Source organism: Chrysochloris asiatica, unplaced genomic scaffold, assembly GCF_000296735.1.
Source record: "Chrysochloris asiatica unplaced genomic scaffold, ChrAsi1.0 scaffold00203, whole genome shotgun sequence".
NCBI lineage: Eukaryota > Metazoa > Chordata > Mammalia > Afrosoricida > Chrysochloridae > Chrysochloris > Chrysochloris asiatica.
Window position 1 is genome coordinate 3,143,738 of NW_006408721.1, and position 15,264 is coordinate 3,159,001.

A 15,264-nucleotide genomic window follows, 5' to 3' on the forward strand; every position below is an offset into this window, starting at 1 on the left:
AGCTGGCATTGCACAGAAATTAACTTAAATTTTAATTTTCCCCCCATTAACACAATGCATTAAATATGTTAGGTCTTAACTACATGGGAAAGTAATATTCTCTAAATAATTGGCGGTGGGGGGTTAGCTGGGAATTTGAAAAACGAAGTATCTGAAATAAAAATTTGCCACTCAGTATAATATAATAAACAGAAAAGAGTCAGTGAACTTGAAGAGTAATGTCAAATTGCCAAATTGATTTTGATTTATAGACTCCATGACAGGGTAGAGTTGTCCCACCTAGGCTGTAATTTTTATAGGAGCAGGTCAACAGGTTTTTCCCCAGTGTGGTTGGATGGATTAGAACCACAACCTTTTGATTAGCTCCTTAAATTTACAGAAATTATTAAATTGAAAGCACAGGAAAGAAATGTAAATAAAGAAAACCTCAGGGACCTGTGGGGTTCTAACAGAAAAACATACCGGTACATTGTAATGTGAGTTTCAGAAGGGAAAAGAAAAATAATTAAAGAATTACCAAATTTACTAAAGTTTTGGTTATTGTTTTAAAATTATTTAATGTATTCAAGAATCTCAGAAAACGCAAAGCAAGATAAAGAGAAACCATTCCCAGTCACACTGTAGTCAAATTGCTGAAAATCAAAGATGGAATTTAAAAAATCTTAATGGTAACCTGAGAAAACGTGCATGAGGGGAACCGTAATTCAAATATCGCGGACGTTCATTAGAAACAATGGGAACGAAACAACAGAACAATAACTTTAAACTATTTTTTTAAAAAGGTAAAATCCCAAAAGCCCCTAATTCAGTATCCTGTGAAAATATCCCTTAAGGAAAGTTAAATGAAAACTTTTAAGCTTCAAATATTTTTAAAGATTATTTGCAACACTCTTCTCAAAGCCAGAAAAAAATCTTAGAAGTTCATCTTGTCCAGTCCATTTTATAGATGAGCAAACCAAAGGAATTTATTTGTAAAATGCAATTTAGAATTTAAAACTATCTATGGGATCTAAATTACAACATCAATCTTTCTATGACAACAATCTTGTATGAAAATAAAGGTTATTTCTTAAACACAGAAATAGATCTTTGTTGATTTATACTTTATATAATTAAGCCTATCCTGGTATCAAAATCCATTTTAGTTCACTGAATGAAATACTTACTGTTAAGTGCCAAGGAAAGCAAAAATTGTGTCTAAATTATTATTGGTTTTTACTCTTAAGTTTAATTTTATCTTTAAGGATCCATGGAGCACACACTAAAGATTCTGCAAAATCTGGTATACAACTGAGTGAAATAAAATTATAAAAACACAATAGGAATGATTCTACATCTTCAGAAACTTATTTCAGTACTCTGAGAAAACAAGTTGATCTGGGTCTCCACTACGTATGGGGTTAACCTAACCTTAAAACAGACAACTTGCAAGCTTTGAGGAAGTACTTACCCCAACAGCTGGGACTTCTTCACTCTTTACTTCATTTACTCGAACCAAATAGTTAACGAAGTCTCTGGCAGCATTGCTCTGTGCATCTTTTTTATTGGTGGAATTGCCCATGCCAGTGTAATTAAATCCTTCAACCCGAACCTTTTGGGGGGGGGGAAGAATTAAAATTAAGATTTATGACCTACATAGTTCTTGAATTTTTAAATCCCTAATTCTGTAGTCTATTAAAGGGGGAGGAGCCTATCAAAAGTTAGTCAATAGTTAACTGGTGGAGTCTATACTAATAATATCAAGAGAATTCATTCATGTAAGAAAGGCTGAACTATGTTGTCTATTAAGTAACCAACTCAAATTACATAGACCAAGTACTAAGGGAGCTAAGGAGAAATGGGGCTATAATTAGAATGATTTACTTATCAGATTGAATAATAAGGATAGAATAGGGAACAATTCATAATAAAGCTATTCTTCCCTAACCTGTAACATTTCCAAACAGAAAACATTCTTTTAACCCCACATGAGCCTAGTAAGTCACATAAATGTAAACTGCAGTCTTTAGTACCTCACACATAAATTTCTGCCTGTTTTTGTTCCCCACTGCTCTGATTTCATAGGCTGGGGCTATCTTCCTTTTGCCACACCAGGCATACAGAAAATTTTTAACGTCACCCATGATTCAAGTTCTTCAGACCTTTAAAACAAAACACAAAAACAGACATTATTTATAACAGCAGAAACTAAAAATTACAAGTAACTAGTTCAAATACAGAATATTGTATCATCCAACTATTAAAACCGCCTTTGAGGAACTTTTAATGACTTTACTGAAAAGTTTTTGACATTTTACAAGAAACAGCGTAAAACAGTATAATTTTAACTACATAAAATGCATGTATTCCTAAATCAAGTCTGAAAACATTTTACAAAATGTCTGCCTTTCTTTGGGTGACTGAATGATTTGCATCTTTAATATACTTTTGTAATGTCCTATTTTTTACAAGCAGCATTGTTGTTTAAACCATCAAGCTCCATAACAAAAGTAGATACAGGAGATATTACATGCGGTGGTTGTCGTTAAGTGCTGTCAGTCAATTGCGACCCATAGCGAAGCTGTATATAGTTTCTGAGGAGCAGCTGGTGAGCTTGAACCACAGACCTTGCAGTTCAAAGGACTTTGCAGTCTGACACATTAGCCCACATCATCACAATTGCTTTTAAACAGAGAAAGGAAGCAGGACTTCAAAGTCTACCAACTTTCCCAAGTCACGCATTTGTGAAGTCCTAAATTCAAACTCAAAACACTATATTATTTGGGGCGGGGGGGGGCCAAAACAAATTGGTCAGTTATCACTCTAATGATTGTTGTTGTTAAGTGCTGTCTAGTCGTTTCCAACCCATAGCAACCCTGTACATGGTTTTCGAGGCGGTAAATCTTTACCGGAGCAGAAAGCTTCATCTTTCTCCGGCAGAGCGGCTGGAAGTTTCTAACTGCTTACCTTAAAATTCACAGCCCGATTCTTCACCACTATGCTATCAGAGCTCCAAACACAGTTAAAATAATTACTACAGCATTAGAAGAGCTAACTGAAGGACTCTTTTGTTCCCCTACTTTATAGGTTTTCCTACTTTTCCAAAAGTGCACGTAATGTAAGGACACTGGAGAAGAGATGAATCTTGTAATTTCCCCTTGAATACTTGCTATTATTTTGTTAAGTGCTAGAGTCAATTCTGACTTGGTGCCACTGTATAAGGTGGGTTTCCAAGGAGCAGCCAGATGAGTCTGAACCTTTGATCTTAAACTGACCTTGTGGCCCAGTGCTTTATCCTTTGTTAAGTGCTATGAGTCTACTCATAGGGACCACATTTAGAGTTTCCAAGCAGGTGAGCTTAAAACCTTAAACCTTCGACCTTGTGCATTAACCCATAGTGCCACATCAAGGACTCCAGGACTCCTTTAAACCTTGGTATTACTAACTCGTTAAGACTTTAGGGGCAAAAAAAAAAAAAACTAGAGGCAAATTTTTTTGAAGTTTATCCTAGTGGGGGCGCTGGAGGATAAGCACTGGACTGCTAGTCACCAGGTCATCCATAGGAGTAAAAACCAACTTGAAAGCAGTTAACATCCTGAAGCAAGATACTTTAACAAGCATCATACTTAATTAATGGCCCTCCCCCAGAGGATTATTGAAGCCAATAGACAAAGGAGTCTAAATCTAAAATTATTAAGTATATATCTGGCAGTGTTTCCTTCTGCTGTGCATAAGGTTGCTATGGGTCGGCACAGACTCAAATGGCACCTAACAACAACGATTACAAGAAAATATGTTTCTTGTGCTAACACATCTTAAGAGAATTCATGTAAAACTGCTTGGATTATGTTGTCCATTAATAAAGTAACCAAAAAATAAGACTTAACTTATAGGACTCAGTACTAAGGAAGCTACAGTGAACTAGGGCTGTAAATTATAACTATTTACTAATTAATTAGTACCATCTGCTGGGTTTGAACCCCGCCCTTGCTGTTAGCAGTTCATGCTTATCCTACAATGCCACAGAGAAAATAAAAAAGGTCAATCGTTTCATGAATGGTTACCCTAGTCAAAGAAAAGCTGTGGAAAGCTGAAAAAAAAAAAAAGTTCAGCTGCACATTACAAAAAAAAAACAAAAAACAAAAAACCCAAGCCCCTACAGTACTGGGTAAGGAGCCCTGTTGTTACGTGCCATCGAGTCGGTATCGACTCAGAGCGACCGTATGTACAACAGAACGAATCGCTGCCCGGTCCTGGACCTCACAATTGTAGACACGCTTGAGCCCTGTTAGCCTAGTGAGTAACACAAAGATCAGCAGTTCGAATCGATCAGCCACTCCGCGGGCAAAAGATGAGGCTTTCTACTTCCCTAAAGATTTATGGCCTCGGAAACCCTATGCAGGGTCACTATGAGTCGGAACCGATTGGATGGCACACAACCACCACCACCATAGTAGTACTAGGTAACATAAAATACAGTCAAATTCTTTTCTCAAACCCCAAATATTCTATACCAACTAACTATAAGCTAATGATGATCAAACGTTTACTGAATGCTCAGTCCTTTCTCTTTACACTGCAAAATCATGGTTTATTCAACTGCATTACCCATTCGATTGTCTACTTGGCAACGTCAAGAAAAATGTTTCAAAATTTCTCCCCAAGCTGTTTTCCCTTCCCATTTCCAAAGAGCATCAGTATCCATGTACTCATTAACAATGTGGGAGTCGGGAGTCATCCACTTTCTCAAGATCCTCCCCGTAGCAGTAGGACTTTGTACAGTCCTTCTGCCTGTGCATCCTCCTAGGGCATTTACTTCATCCTTACAACTCTACAGACCAGTAGTCTCTCTCCTGCACAAATGAGAGCACTTAAACATCGACTAACTTGTCTCAGCGGACAGAATTCCTTATTAGAGGCCAGAATTCCACGCCAGGCTGGTAGTCTGACTCCTAGTCTACCCGCCACCACTCGGCAGTTCAGCATCCAAAATGTCTCCTTCACAACAGACTACGCGGAGCCCAGCAGTAATAATGGTCTAAATGGTTTCCCGTTTCCGCTGTTGCTACCTAAATCTCTTCTTCCCCATGCTCGCCACACTCCAGTCACAAGGCCTTGCAGTTCTTTTCCCACCTCCGGATTTAAACGCTAAGTAATCCCTTCAAGCCCTGCGGCTCGCCTTTTTCTCCGCATCCTCATGACGCATTGTCGGCCGGGAGCGAGAACCTAAAATGCCGACCTCCCCCTCAGAGATGCCTTTTCTCGTTCTCTCAAGAAGCTCTCGGGCCTTTGAACGCTACACCTCCCCCTTTTTAAAAAAAACAAAATCCTGCAAATATTTTTTTTATTTCTCAATTGTTTGACCGTAATCTCTCGAAGGAAGGACAAGGACTGTGTCTAACTTGCTTATTGCTTCATACGAGGGCCTGTATGGGAGTTATTGGGGGCCTCAATGAATGGCGCGAGGCGCTGCAATGGCGTCTCCGCGGGCTAACAACTTAAGACAAAGCACCTCGCTTTCACTTCGCGCCAATAGCGCCACCACCGACCTGCGAAGGCACGAGGAGGAAGTGGGGGTTTTGCGCTTTGGAGAATGGAGGGAGAGCTGGGCGGAAAACTAGGGGCCACAAGGCGGCCCCGGGCGGCGCAAGCGCACTTCAGCGAGCCGCGCACACAATCCGCAATCCTGGAGCTCGTAGGGCCGTTCGTCCCTGCCCCCACCCGCGACTGCCGCCGCCCGCGCTACGCAACAAAGGCTGGCTGCAGTGCCGCAGGGCCTCACACCACGCACACCACAGACTAGGAAGGGCAAGAAGAGAATCCTTACCTTGCCGGTCTACACTTTCTGGTGCCCGAGAGCACAGCCCTCTCACGACTGCCCGAATCTCAGGCCTTCCACAGACACGCCAGGAAAACGCACCTCAACTAGCATGGAGGCGACCGCGAAATGGCTCCTTCCCCGGCGAGGAGGGGCGTGGTTATTGTACTTACGCATGCGCAGAAGGTGATCCTGGGGGGGAGGGGACGCCTCAAACGTGGGGGCGGGCCTGCTGCAACCTGACTGCGCATGCACGTTGTCGCCCGGGAGATAGTCTGCGCATGGCCTGCGGCGGCCTTATGCAGCTTCTTCCTTTAAGGCGCTGCCGGCGTTTGGATAGTATAGGGTGCAAAAGAGTTGAGCATTTTGTTGCAGCAAAATGTTTTTCAGTTTGTGTCTTAGGAATATGTTGAGAAGAGGCTCCCTTCTTAAACTGATCTTTTCAAAGCTTTTCACTTAGTGCTAATTTCATAGGGTTGTTGTGATGATTAAGTCAGAAGAAAGGCCCAATTCCGTACCTGGCACATAATGGTGGTTGGTGGTTAAGTGCCAGGGAATCGGTATGGACTCATCAGTAAATTATAAGGAAAGTTATTGTTAGTTATTCAGATTCTCTAAACGTTAACATCTGAAAAGGAAATAAGCTCAGTGAAGACAGCAACCCAAACTATTGAATAAAACCAGAAAGCCTATGCTTCTTAAACTGAATACCTTTTTGTCTTCACAGTGTTTGGAATAATTTATATCCTGCTGTAGAGCATAAAACTTAAGGCTTTTTGCTTGTGAATAACTCCATCCTGGTGGTGGTGATAGTAGTTGTGTAACATGGAGTCAGTTTCGACCCGTTGTTGTTGTCTTTGCGTTGGTTCTGATCCATTTGTTGTTATTGTGCGCCAAGGAGCTATGATTTTTTATTTGATTGTGAAGTGCCGTTGAGTCGATTCCGACCCATAGCGACCCTGTACAGGGTTTCCAAGGGTGTAAATCTTTACGGGAGTAGAAAGCCTCATCTTTCTCCCGCGGAGCGGCTGGTAGTTTCGAACTGCTGACCTTAAGGTTCGCAGCCCGATTCGTAACCACTACGCTACCTGTATACGCTTTCCCAGGCTGTAAATCTCACAGGCTCTGAAAGGTGGTGGACTCTAACTGCTGGCCTTGTGTTTAGCAGCCCAATACACTACACCACTAGAACTCCAGTCTGTTTTTAGTGCCATCCAATCTGTTCCGACTCATAGCGACCCCCTATAGTTTCTAAGGAGTGAGTAGTGAGTTGGAACTGCCAACCTTGCAGTTCAAACCTATTCCGTCTTGTGCTTAGGTTTAAGTGTTCAGATGCCATTTTTTCTTGAGTACCTCAAGCACCTCTTGATGGCTGAACTGCCAGAGAGAGAAACAACGTTTGAAAGGGAGTTCTTGGCCACTTCCTTCAAAGGAACAATCTATACACATCTCAAAGATTGCCTGGTTTTGATGTCAAGGCCCTCAGAGACTGTAAACTCTACAATAGCCACCTCCCTGTTTTCCCTAGGTCCTGCATGTGACCAGTCAAGGTTGTAAAAAATTATTTTGTTCTCTGTGCCCTATAAAAGGTCAACACATGAATAAAGAAAACTCATCATGGTGTCTATGACTTCCCTCTCCCAAGTGATCTATGTTTGTCTTGGTCTTGTATTTGTTTAAGACAATAAGGAGTCTCTATGGAGTCCTGGTGTAACACTGTAGGAGAAACTGCTGGACCTCAAGATTGGTTTCAACTACAAGGTCAGCAATTCAAACTCACCAGATGCTCCTTGGAAACCCTATACAGATATTGTTAAATGCCATTGAATCAGTTCCAACTCATAGAGACCCTAGGGTTTCCAAGGAGTGGTTGGTGGGTTTGAACCACCAACCTTGCTGTTAGCAGTCCAGTACTTACCTTAAACGCCACACTAATCTTCCTTATTTTTCACCTCTTCCGTTACACTTTTTCTTAACCCTTGTGGTCTATAGTGAACAACCCCTTCTTTAGAACTCTGGTACTTACAATCAGAACAACATAATTTAGTATTTACTCAACATTTTACTGTATTCCTATGTTTGCTCTTTTCAAAGTACTTAAACCTGCAGGGTTTGATAGTTATTGTTCATCTTGAAAAGTGAGACTCAACAAGAATAGCTGGATTGCAAGTGTTTTGCAGTACGTAATGAACATATATAACCAACATATTTCATGGAATGTAAGTAAACTTTTCAGAGATGGAGCTTTACCTTTCAGGAATTATGGAGAATTTTGTTTTTGAGTTGGGTCTTTATTTATGCTTTGCACTTGAGACAGAATCCCCAGGGGCTTGAATCCTGTAACCTGAGATACCTTTGTAGGTTGCCCTGGCAACTAGCATCTTCTAAGCTTTTAATATTTGTAGATGAAACCTCAAAATATGTGACTGCTCCAGAAGTAAGGGAGAGTTGTTGTTGTTGTTGTCAAGTGCCATTGAGTCGGTTCTGACCCAAACGACCCTGAAAAGGGAGAGTGGCTAGATTTAAATACTACCAGCTGTTCCGCGGGAGAAAGATAAGGCTTTCTGGTCCCAAAAAGATTTGCAGCCTCGGAAACCCTGTGCAGGATCACTATGAGTCGGAACAGACTCCAGGGCACTTAACAACAACAACAACTAGATGTATTTTCAGAGGTTAGCAAACAGAATGAAGTTTTTTTGTTGGTTGGTTTACTTTTAAGTTTAAAAAGAAAATAAGTAATGTTCTTGCTGACTAAGAATTTGGAATTGAGGCTACTGGTCAAATAATGAAAAGTCTGTCTCAAAAAGGTACCATTTAACTTTTTTACTAAAAATAACTTAGAAACTAATTGACTTTATTCCTAAATTTGGTAGATGCAGGATGTGGAATCCCCTTACAGTAAACAATTTGACCCCTGGTCCTAGTTCCTGAGTGCCAAACCACACTTGAGGCAATGAGTGGAGGCCGACCAGACAGACCGGGACCACCTGGTGCATAAACAAGCAATTTTCAGAAGAGGAAAACCAAATAGTCACCAAGCATATTTAAGATACTCAATAAACATCAGTAATGAGAAATGCAATTAAAACAACTAAGGCAAGGAGCCTTTTGGAAAGAGTACTAGGAAAGCAAAGACTATCCCTAACACCTAGCCTAGTGCCTGGAACATACAAAGTAGGCACTCAGTGTTTGAAGAAGTACAACCAGAATGCCTCTTAGAAACAAAGATGGCCAGACATCATCTCTCATGCTTTTTATCAGGAGGGGACCATTCCCTGGTGAAGGGCTTCATGACTGGTAAAGTGGACGGTCAGCAAAAAAGAGGGAGACCCCCAATGACATAGATTGGCACAGTGGTAACAGCAATGGTTTCAAGCTTAACAATGATTGTGAGGTTGGCACAGGACCTGGCAGTGTTTCCTTCTGTTGTGCATAGAGTCTCTGAGTCGGAGCCACTTACGGCACCTGTCAACAACAACAGTAAACACTGAGTGAATTCTCAGCAATGGATGTTTTCTAAGAAATGTAGCCCCACAGCCCCCAAAAGAAATCCCTGAGCAGCTATGATGGGCCCAGATGAGACCTTCATGGCCCAACCCCTGCCAACATCTGCTACTTAACCTCTCCAAGACTCCCAGAGACCTTGCCCATTTTACAGTCTGTTTACTATAAGCAGACCACCAAAAGATTTTGATATTTCCTTATAAGATGTTTTACAGGCTAACTTGAAGAAGGATGACCTTTCCTTGGGGGCAGAAGAGAACATCAGCCCTTTTTAGGAGCTGAACTCTAGTTGTTAAGTACCATTGAGTTGGTTCTGACTCATAGAGACCCTGTATAGGGTTTCCAAGAAGAGGCTGGTGAATTTGAACCACCAACCTTGTAGTTCAAACCGACCTTGCAGTCCAGAGCATTATCCCGCAGTGCCACACCAGAACTCTGAACTGGAGTTACACATGTGCAACATTCCAGTTTTGTCTGCTCCTACTAGAGACTCTACCAGGGTCAGTAGGAGACTGAAACAAGTCAATGGCACATAACAACAACCACCAGAGGCCTTTGTGGTGGAAATCATCTTGAAGAAATGCTGGCTAAGCATCAAATTAGCATGAACTCTCCTAAACAGAGTCCTCTTGTCTTAGGGTGGAGGTGTGATTAGCATACAGGATTTCAGGCACAAAGAATCTTGGTGTGGCACTGCTAATGACATCTGTGGTTCAAACTCACCAGCCATTCCTTGGAAACCCAATACAAGGTCACTATGGTGGTGATGGTGGTGGTGTGCCATGTAGTCAGTTCTGACTCTTGTTGTCATGTGCTATGGAGTCGGTTCCAACTCATAGCGACCCTGTACAGGGTTTCCGAGGCTGTAAATCTTTATGGGAACAGAAGGCCTCATTTTTCTCCCGTGAAACCGCTGGTACTTTCAAACTGCTGACTTGAGGTTAGCAGCCAGACTCATAACCACTATGAGTGGGAACGAACTCCACAGCACTTTACACCACCAAAACCCACTAGATTGACTAAAATTAGAAAAGTGAATAATGTTAGCACTGTGGGGACTGTTCCGTGTACCATGCTTTCAACTATACACAGAGTAAGCTGAAGGAACTCACTCAAAATCTTCATTAATAATCCATTCAGTTAATTCTGGATCATTAAATAGCTTCAATTTAGGTATACCTTAACCTATAACCTGGTAAGTGGTGGAACTGGGACTTGAATTCACACAGGCTGAATGTGAAGCCACACTCATAACCATGAGGCAACCCTAACTCATACAACCATTTTATCCTACTTACCATTTTAGGCCACATAGAACCCAATTCTCTGTATCAGTTAGGTCCTGGGACTTGAATCTTAAGGATAACACTGACTAAGAGGTGTTGTTAAAGTTTTTTTGAGATTTAAAAATCTTTATTCCAATCTTTTGCCCATTTTCGGGGGGAAAGGGTAGGAGTGAGGAGTTAGGGTTAGAGTTAAGACTATGGTTACATCTAGGTTATGCCTAGGGGATCAGGTAATGTTAGGGTTGTGGTTAGGACTAGGGTTGCTCTTAGGGGTTGGGGTTGGGCTAGGAGTAGGACTTGGCCTACTTTTAGGGTTAAGGCTGATTTTTAAGGAGCTCTAGTAGCGCAGTGGTTACGAATCGGGCTGCTAACCTCAGGGTCAGCAGTTTGAAACTATCAACTATTCCACGGGAGAAAGAAGAGGCTTTCTGCTCCTGTAAAGATTTATAGCTTGGAAACCCTGCACAGGGTCTCTGAGTAGGAACCGACTCCACCGCATGTAACCACCACTAGGTTTATTTTTATTTATTATTTGTTTCTGGAAATCAACATGCCTTACTCTTCATTTGGAAGTTCTGTAGCTACACTATTCCTTCTTTTGTGTGTGTGGTTTTTTGTTCTTGTTGCCAACTGATATGCTGGTTCCCTGTTTTCAGTCTTGTAGGTTTGTTTTACTTTAGATCCTTCTGTATTTAAATGATAGTGTCATCTATGTTAGAATCTCAGCTTGTAGTCAGTCTACTGTTGTTGAGTCTCTGTCCAAAGAACTCCCTTTATTATTTTTTGTAAGGTTGGTCTATTTTGTTTTTCAATGCTCTTTTATTCATGCAATTTTTTTGAAACTTTTCACTGTGAATTGAGTCAAGGTTTATAAACAAGATCACTAGTTTAACATTCAACAAATCACTTTGTTTCATCTGAATGATTACAATCCCTTCATCTAACAACAGTTATCCTGCTTCCTCCCTGAAGTTCCTAATTACATTCCACCCACCTTCTTATCTCTTACATATTTGTGGAATATATAAATATACATATATCCCACTCTTCCTTCCATATCCATTCTGCCTGTGTCTGTCCATGTATCTTACACACAGAACACTGTTGTTCCAAGGTTGTGTACATATCACTATTTACCTTTGTCCCCTTGAGACCATGCATACTTTCCCATGGTCCAACTATCTTCAACATTCTCCTGCCAACTTCCCTCTTCTTATATATTGCCCTACCCATCATTGAGTCCTGGCATAGTGCTGTAGCATAAAGAACTGGACCATAAGGACGGTTTGAACCACAAGATTGGTGGTTCAAACTCACCAGCCGCTGCTTAGAAACTCTAATGCAACAAGGTCACTATGAATGGGAACCAACTCTCCACTGCACTGTTGTTGTTGTTAAGTGCCGTCGAGTCGGTTCCGACCCATAGCGACCCTGTACAGGGTTTCCGAGGGTGTAAATCTTTTACTAAACAACAACAAATCGCTGAGCTAATATGTGCCTACCCTCTAGCCAGTAAATTGCTCTTTTCCCTCTCACACCTGGTAACCATCAAAGAGACTTTCTTTTAGTATGAAAACCTTTTCTTGAGTTTTCACAATAATGGTCTTATACAATATTTGTGAATATTAACTATAGTAACTTGTGTGTCTGAAAGTACTTCTTGATATGACAAATTTGCCAAAAACCACAGAAAGAAAAAAAAGTTTCCCCAGTTTTTTTTAAGTATGAACTCTTGTTCTTTCACAGCGACATGCAGGCATGGCTTTTTGGGAGCTAATTTCCATATATTGCTGAACCTTACAGCAGACTTTTAAGGAATTTTTCAGTATCAAATATCTGTGCTGTCATGTTTTTTACTTGGAAGATTATGAAACTTCACAGGAACACACAAAGGTTCAGAGAACTATTCATAGTTCAACCATCCATTGTGCAAGCAGCAAAGTACCCGTCAACACCTGTAAAAATAGATAGCTAGGACCTAGTGTGGGGCTGTAGGATAAGCACTAGACAGCTAACTGCAAGATCGGCAGTTTGAAACTACAGCAGCTCTGGGAAACGCTATACAAGGTTGCTAAGAGTTGGAACCCACTGGCTGAAAACAACAAACAAGGATGAAAAGCAGCATGTTTTCCTTGAAGTCCTCTTATACACTGCTGTTTCCATGGCTTCCAAATAACACAGCCCAAGAGGTATAGAATAATAGATGTTTTTGCCTAGGTGCTGAAGAATGGTTTGTTGGATTAAGAACAAATATCAGTTCAGAGGAAGTCATCCAGATCACATCAACAAATAGGAGAATAACTATCCCAAGAGCCATTGATTGGCCTGCGCTGAGTGAAAACACTGCTTTGAGAAGTCCATTTGGTTCATGATAAATACACACACCATTTGCAGTCTGATTTCAAGGATTTTTCTGACATCTTCAAAAATAATGCCTGACAATTTGGACATTGGCTACCCAAAGTGGAGGGGCTACAAAGGCAAGCTTTCAAGAAGGAATCTAGATCCAGGGGGCCTGGAGGAAGGTAGAATCTCCACTGAGTAGTATCCAATCTATCTAGTCGGGCTGATGAAATGAAATGCTGATGGGTCTCTTGTGATACAATAGTGAATAATTGTTTTCAGGACTGATTGTGAAGGTAGGAAATGTAAAGGTAGACATTTTGTAGCAAGGAGGGGTGTGTTCAACTTTGCAGTCTAGGAGCAGAGGTCCCCGGGGCCATCAAGGGAGAAGAGTGGAGAGCGGGACCCTACCCAGAGAAGGAGTGATGCCAGAGATGGAGGCAGAGAGAATGACTTGAAGAGATGGAGTGGCTGGGGACGTTAGACCCAGAGAGGAAGGGCTGTGTGCTGACAAGGGGTGGGGTGGTAATACCCTGTGGTTGGCTGATGATGCAGTGGAGATTGTAACCATGGCAATGAAACGATTATAGGATAGGATAAATGTAAAACTAATGTTTTCCCATGTAAACGATCACATAATTCACAATAAAGCAATGAAAAAAAATCATAATAATGCCTGAAAGCTTGGCAGATCTGAATCTAAAAAAAGGTGGAAACACTTAGCACACCTGGTCTTCCTACCTCCCCGCTGCGTCTCCTTGGCTTCCGCGGCTCCCGGGCGCAAGGCTTCCGCCTCACAAAGCGGTCGTCACACCCGCCTGAGATGGCTCCGCCCCGGAGGCCATGGAGCCCTTCGTAGCTAGGTCGCTGACGCCACCAGGCCCGCTGCTCGACCTCTAGGAGAGCGAAATGGCAGACACAGGCAGCGAGGGTGGCCACGGAGGCCCAAGGCTCGGCCTTGAAGCCATTTCCGCCTCCGGTCGGCCGGCTGTATAACCCGCACATAATATTTCTTTTTTAGAAGAAATTCTATTTTTCTCCCTAACTCCAGCCAGGCCCAATCTGTGTAGGGACTATTACCAAGAGCTAAACATTTGTAAAATACCAGCAGGTTAAGCTGGTATCCAGTTCATTTACATTAAATCCTATCTCCTTAATTAAATAAAAATCTCCTCCGGAAAAAAATTCGAAGAAAATTGAAGCAGGGGGTCAATTATAATGATATCAGATAATATTGAACCGGACTACAAAAGTTTTAAAGAGAAGGAAAGGTTGCTTTTAATGATAAAAACAACACGAAGACGTTGTTATCAGCCATGGAGTCTGTTGCCACCCATAGTAACCCTGTGAACAACAGACTGAAACACTGCCAGGTGCTGCACCATCCCCGCAGTAGTTATCCCTGAGCCACATGTGCCCATTGCTGCTGTCACTGAGCAAATCCATGTCCTTGGGGTCTTTCCTTTTTTTTTTGCTGACCATTTTATGAAGCATGAAGTTTCAATTTTTTCTAGCATCCATTTTGGTCTTTTCTTTCTTTCCTGTCTTTTTAATGAGTGTTTTCTTCCTGTATAATGTTCTTAATGTCATCCCACAGCTTTTCCGGTCTTCAGTCATTGTCTTAATACATCAAATCTGTCCTTATGATAATCTCTGAATTCAGGTGAATACACGTTAAGGTCATATTTTGGCTCTTGTGGACTTGTTTCAATTTTCTTCAGCTTCACCCTGAATTTGCATATGAGCAATTGGTGGTCTGTTCCACAGTTGGACCCTGGACTTGTTTTGGATGATGATATTGAGCTTTTACACTGTCTCTTCCCACAGATGTAGTCAATTTGATTTCTGTGTATTCAATCTGTTGAGGTACACATGCTGTTTTAAAAAGATATTTGCAATGAATAGGTCATTGTTGCTGTCAAATGCCATCAAGTTGGTTCTAACTCACAGCAACCCTGTGTAGGGTTTCCAAGGGGTGGCTGGTGAACCAGAACCACTGACCTTGCAGTTCAAACCGACCTTACAGTCCAGCGCATGAACCTGCAGCAACACAGTCTTGCAAAATTGTATCATGCCATCTCCAGCATCATTTCTATCACCAAGGCCTTATTTTCCAACTACTGGTCTTCTTTGTTTCCAATCATCAGTAATTATCAATACATCTTGATTGTATGCTTGATCAATTTCAAGCAGAAGCATCTCAAAGAATTCAATTTCCTCACTCCTGGCTTTAGTGGTTGGTGAATACATTTGAATAATAATAGTATTAATTGGTCTTCCTTGTAGCTGTGTGGCTATTACCCTATCACAGTTGTATTTCAAGATAGATCTTGA

General features: G+C 41.5%; 1 protein-coding gene and 1 pseudogene across 1 annotated transcript in view; both read right to left on the reverse strand.

Annotated features, from left to right (window-relative positions):
- Positions 1-2,123, reverse strand: part of LOC102824286 (ATP-dependent RNA helicase A-like) — a 35,477-nt gene extending 33,354 nt beyond the window's left edge. The window contains exons 1-2 of the mRNA XM_006872557.1: positions 2,013-2,123; positions 1,451-1,591 (exon numbers count right to left, since the gene is read on the reverse strand). Of these exons, the coding sequence (XP_006872619.1) occupies positions 1,451-1,591; positions 2,013-2,123 (252 nt within the window). The remainder of the gene's footprint in view (positions 1-1,450; positions 1,592-2,012) is intronic.
- A 3,513-nt stretch (positions 2,124-5,636) lies between these two features.
- On the reverse strand, positions 5,637-13,935 carry LOC102824656 (annotated as a pseudogene).
- Between the last annotated feature and the right edge of the window lie 1,329 nt (positions 13,936-15,264).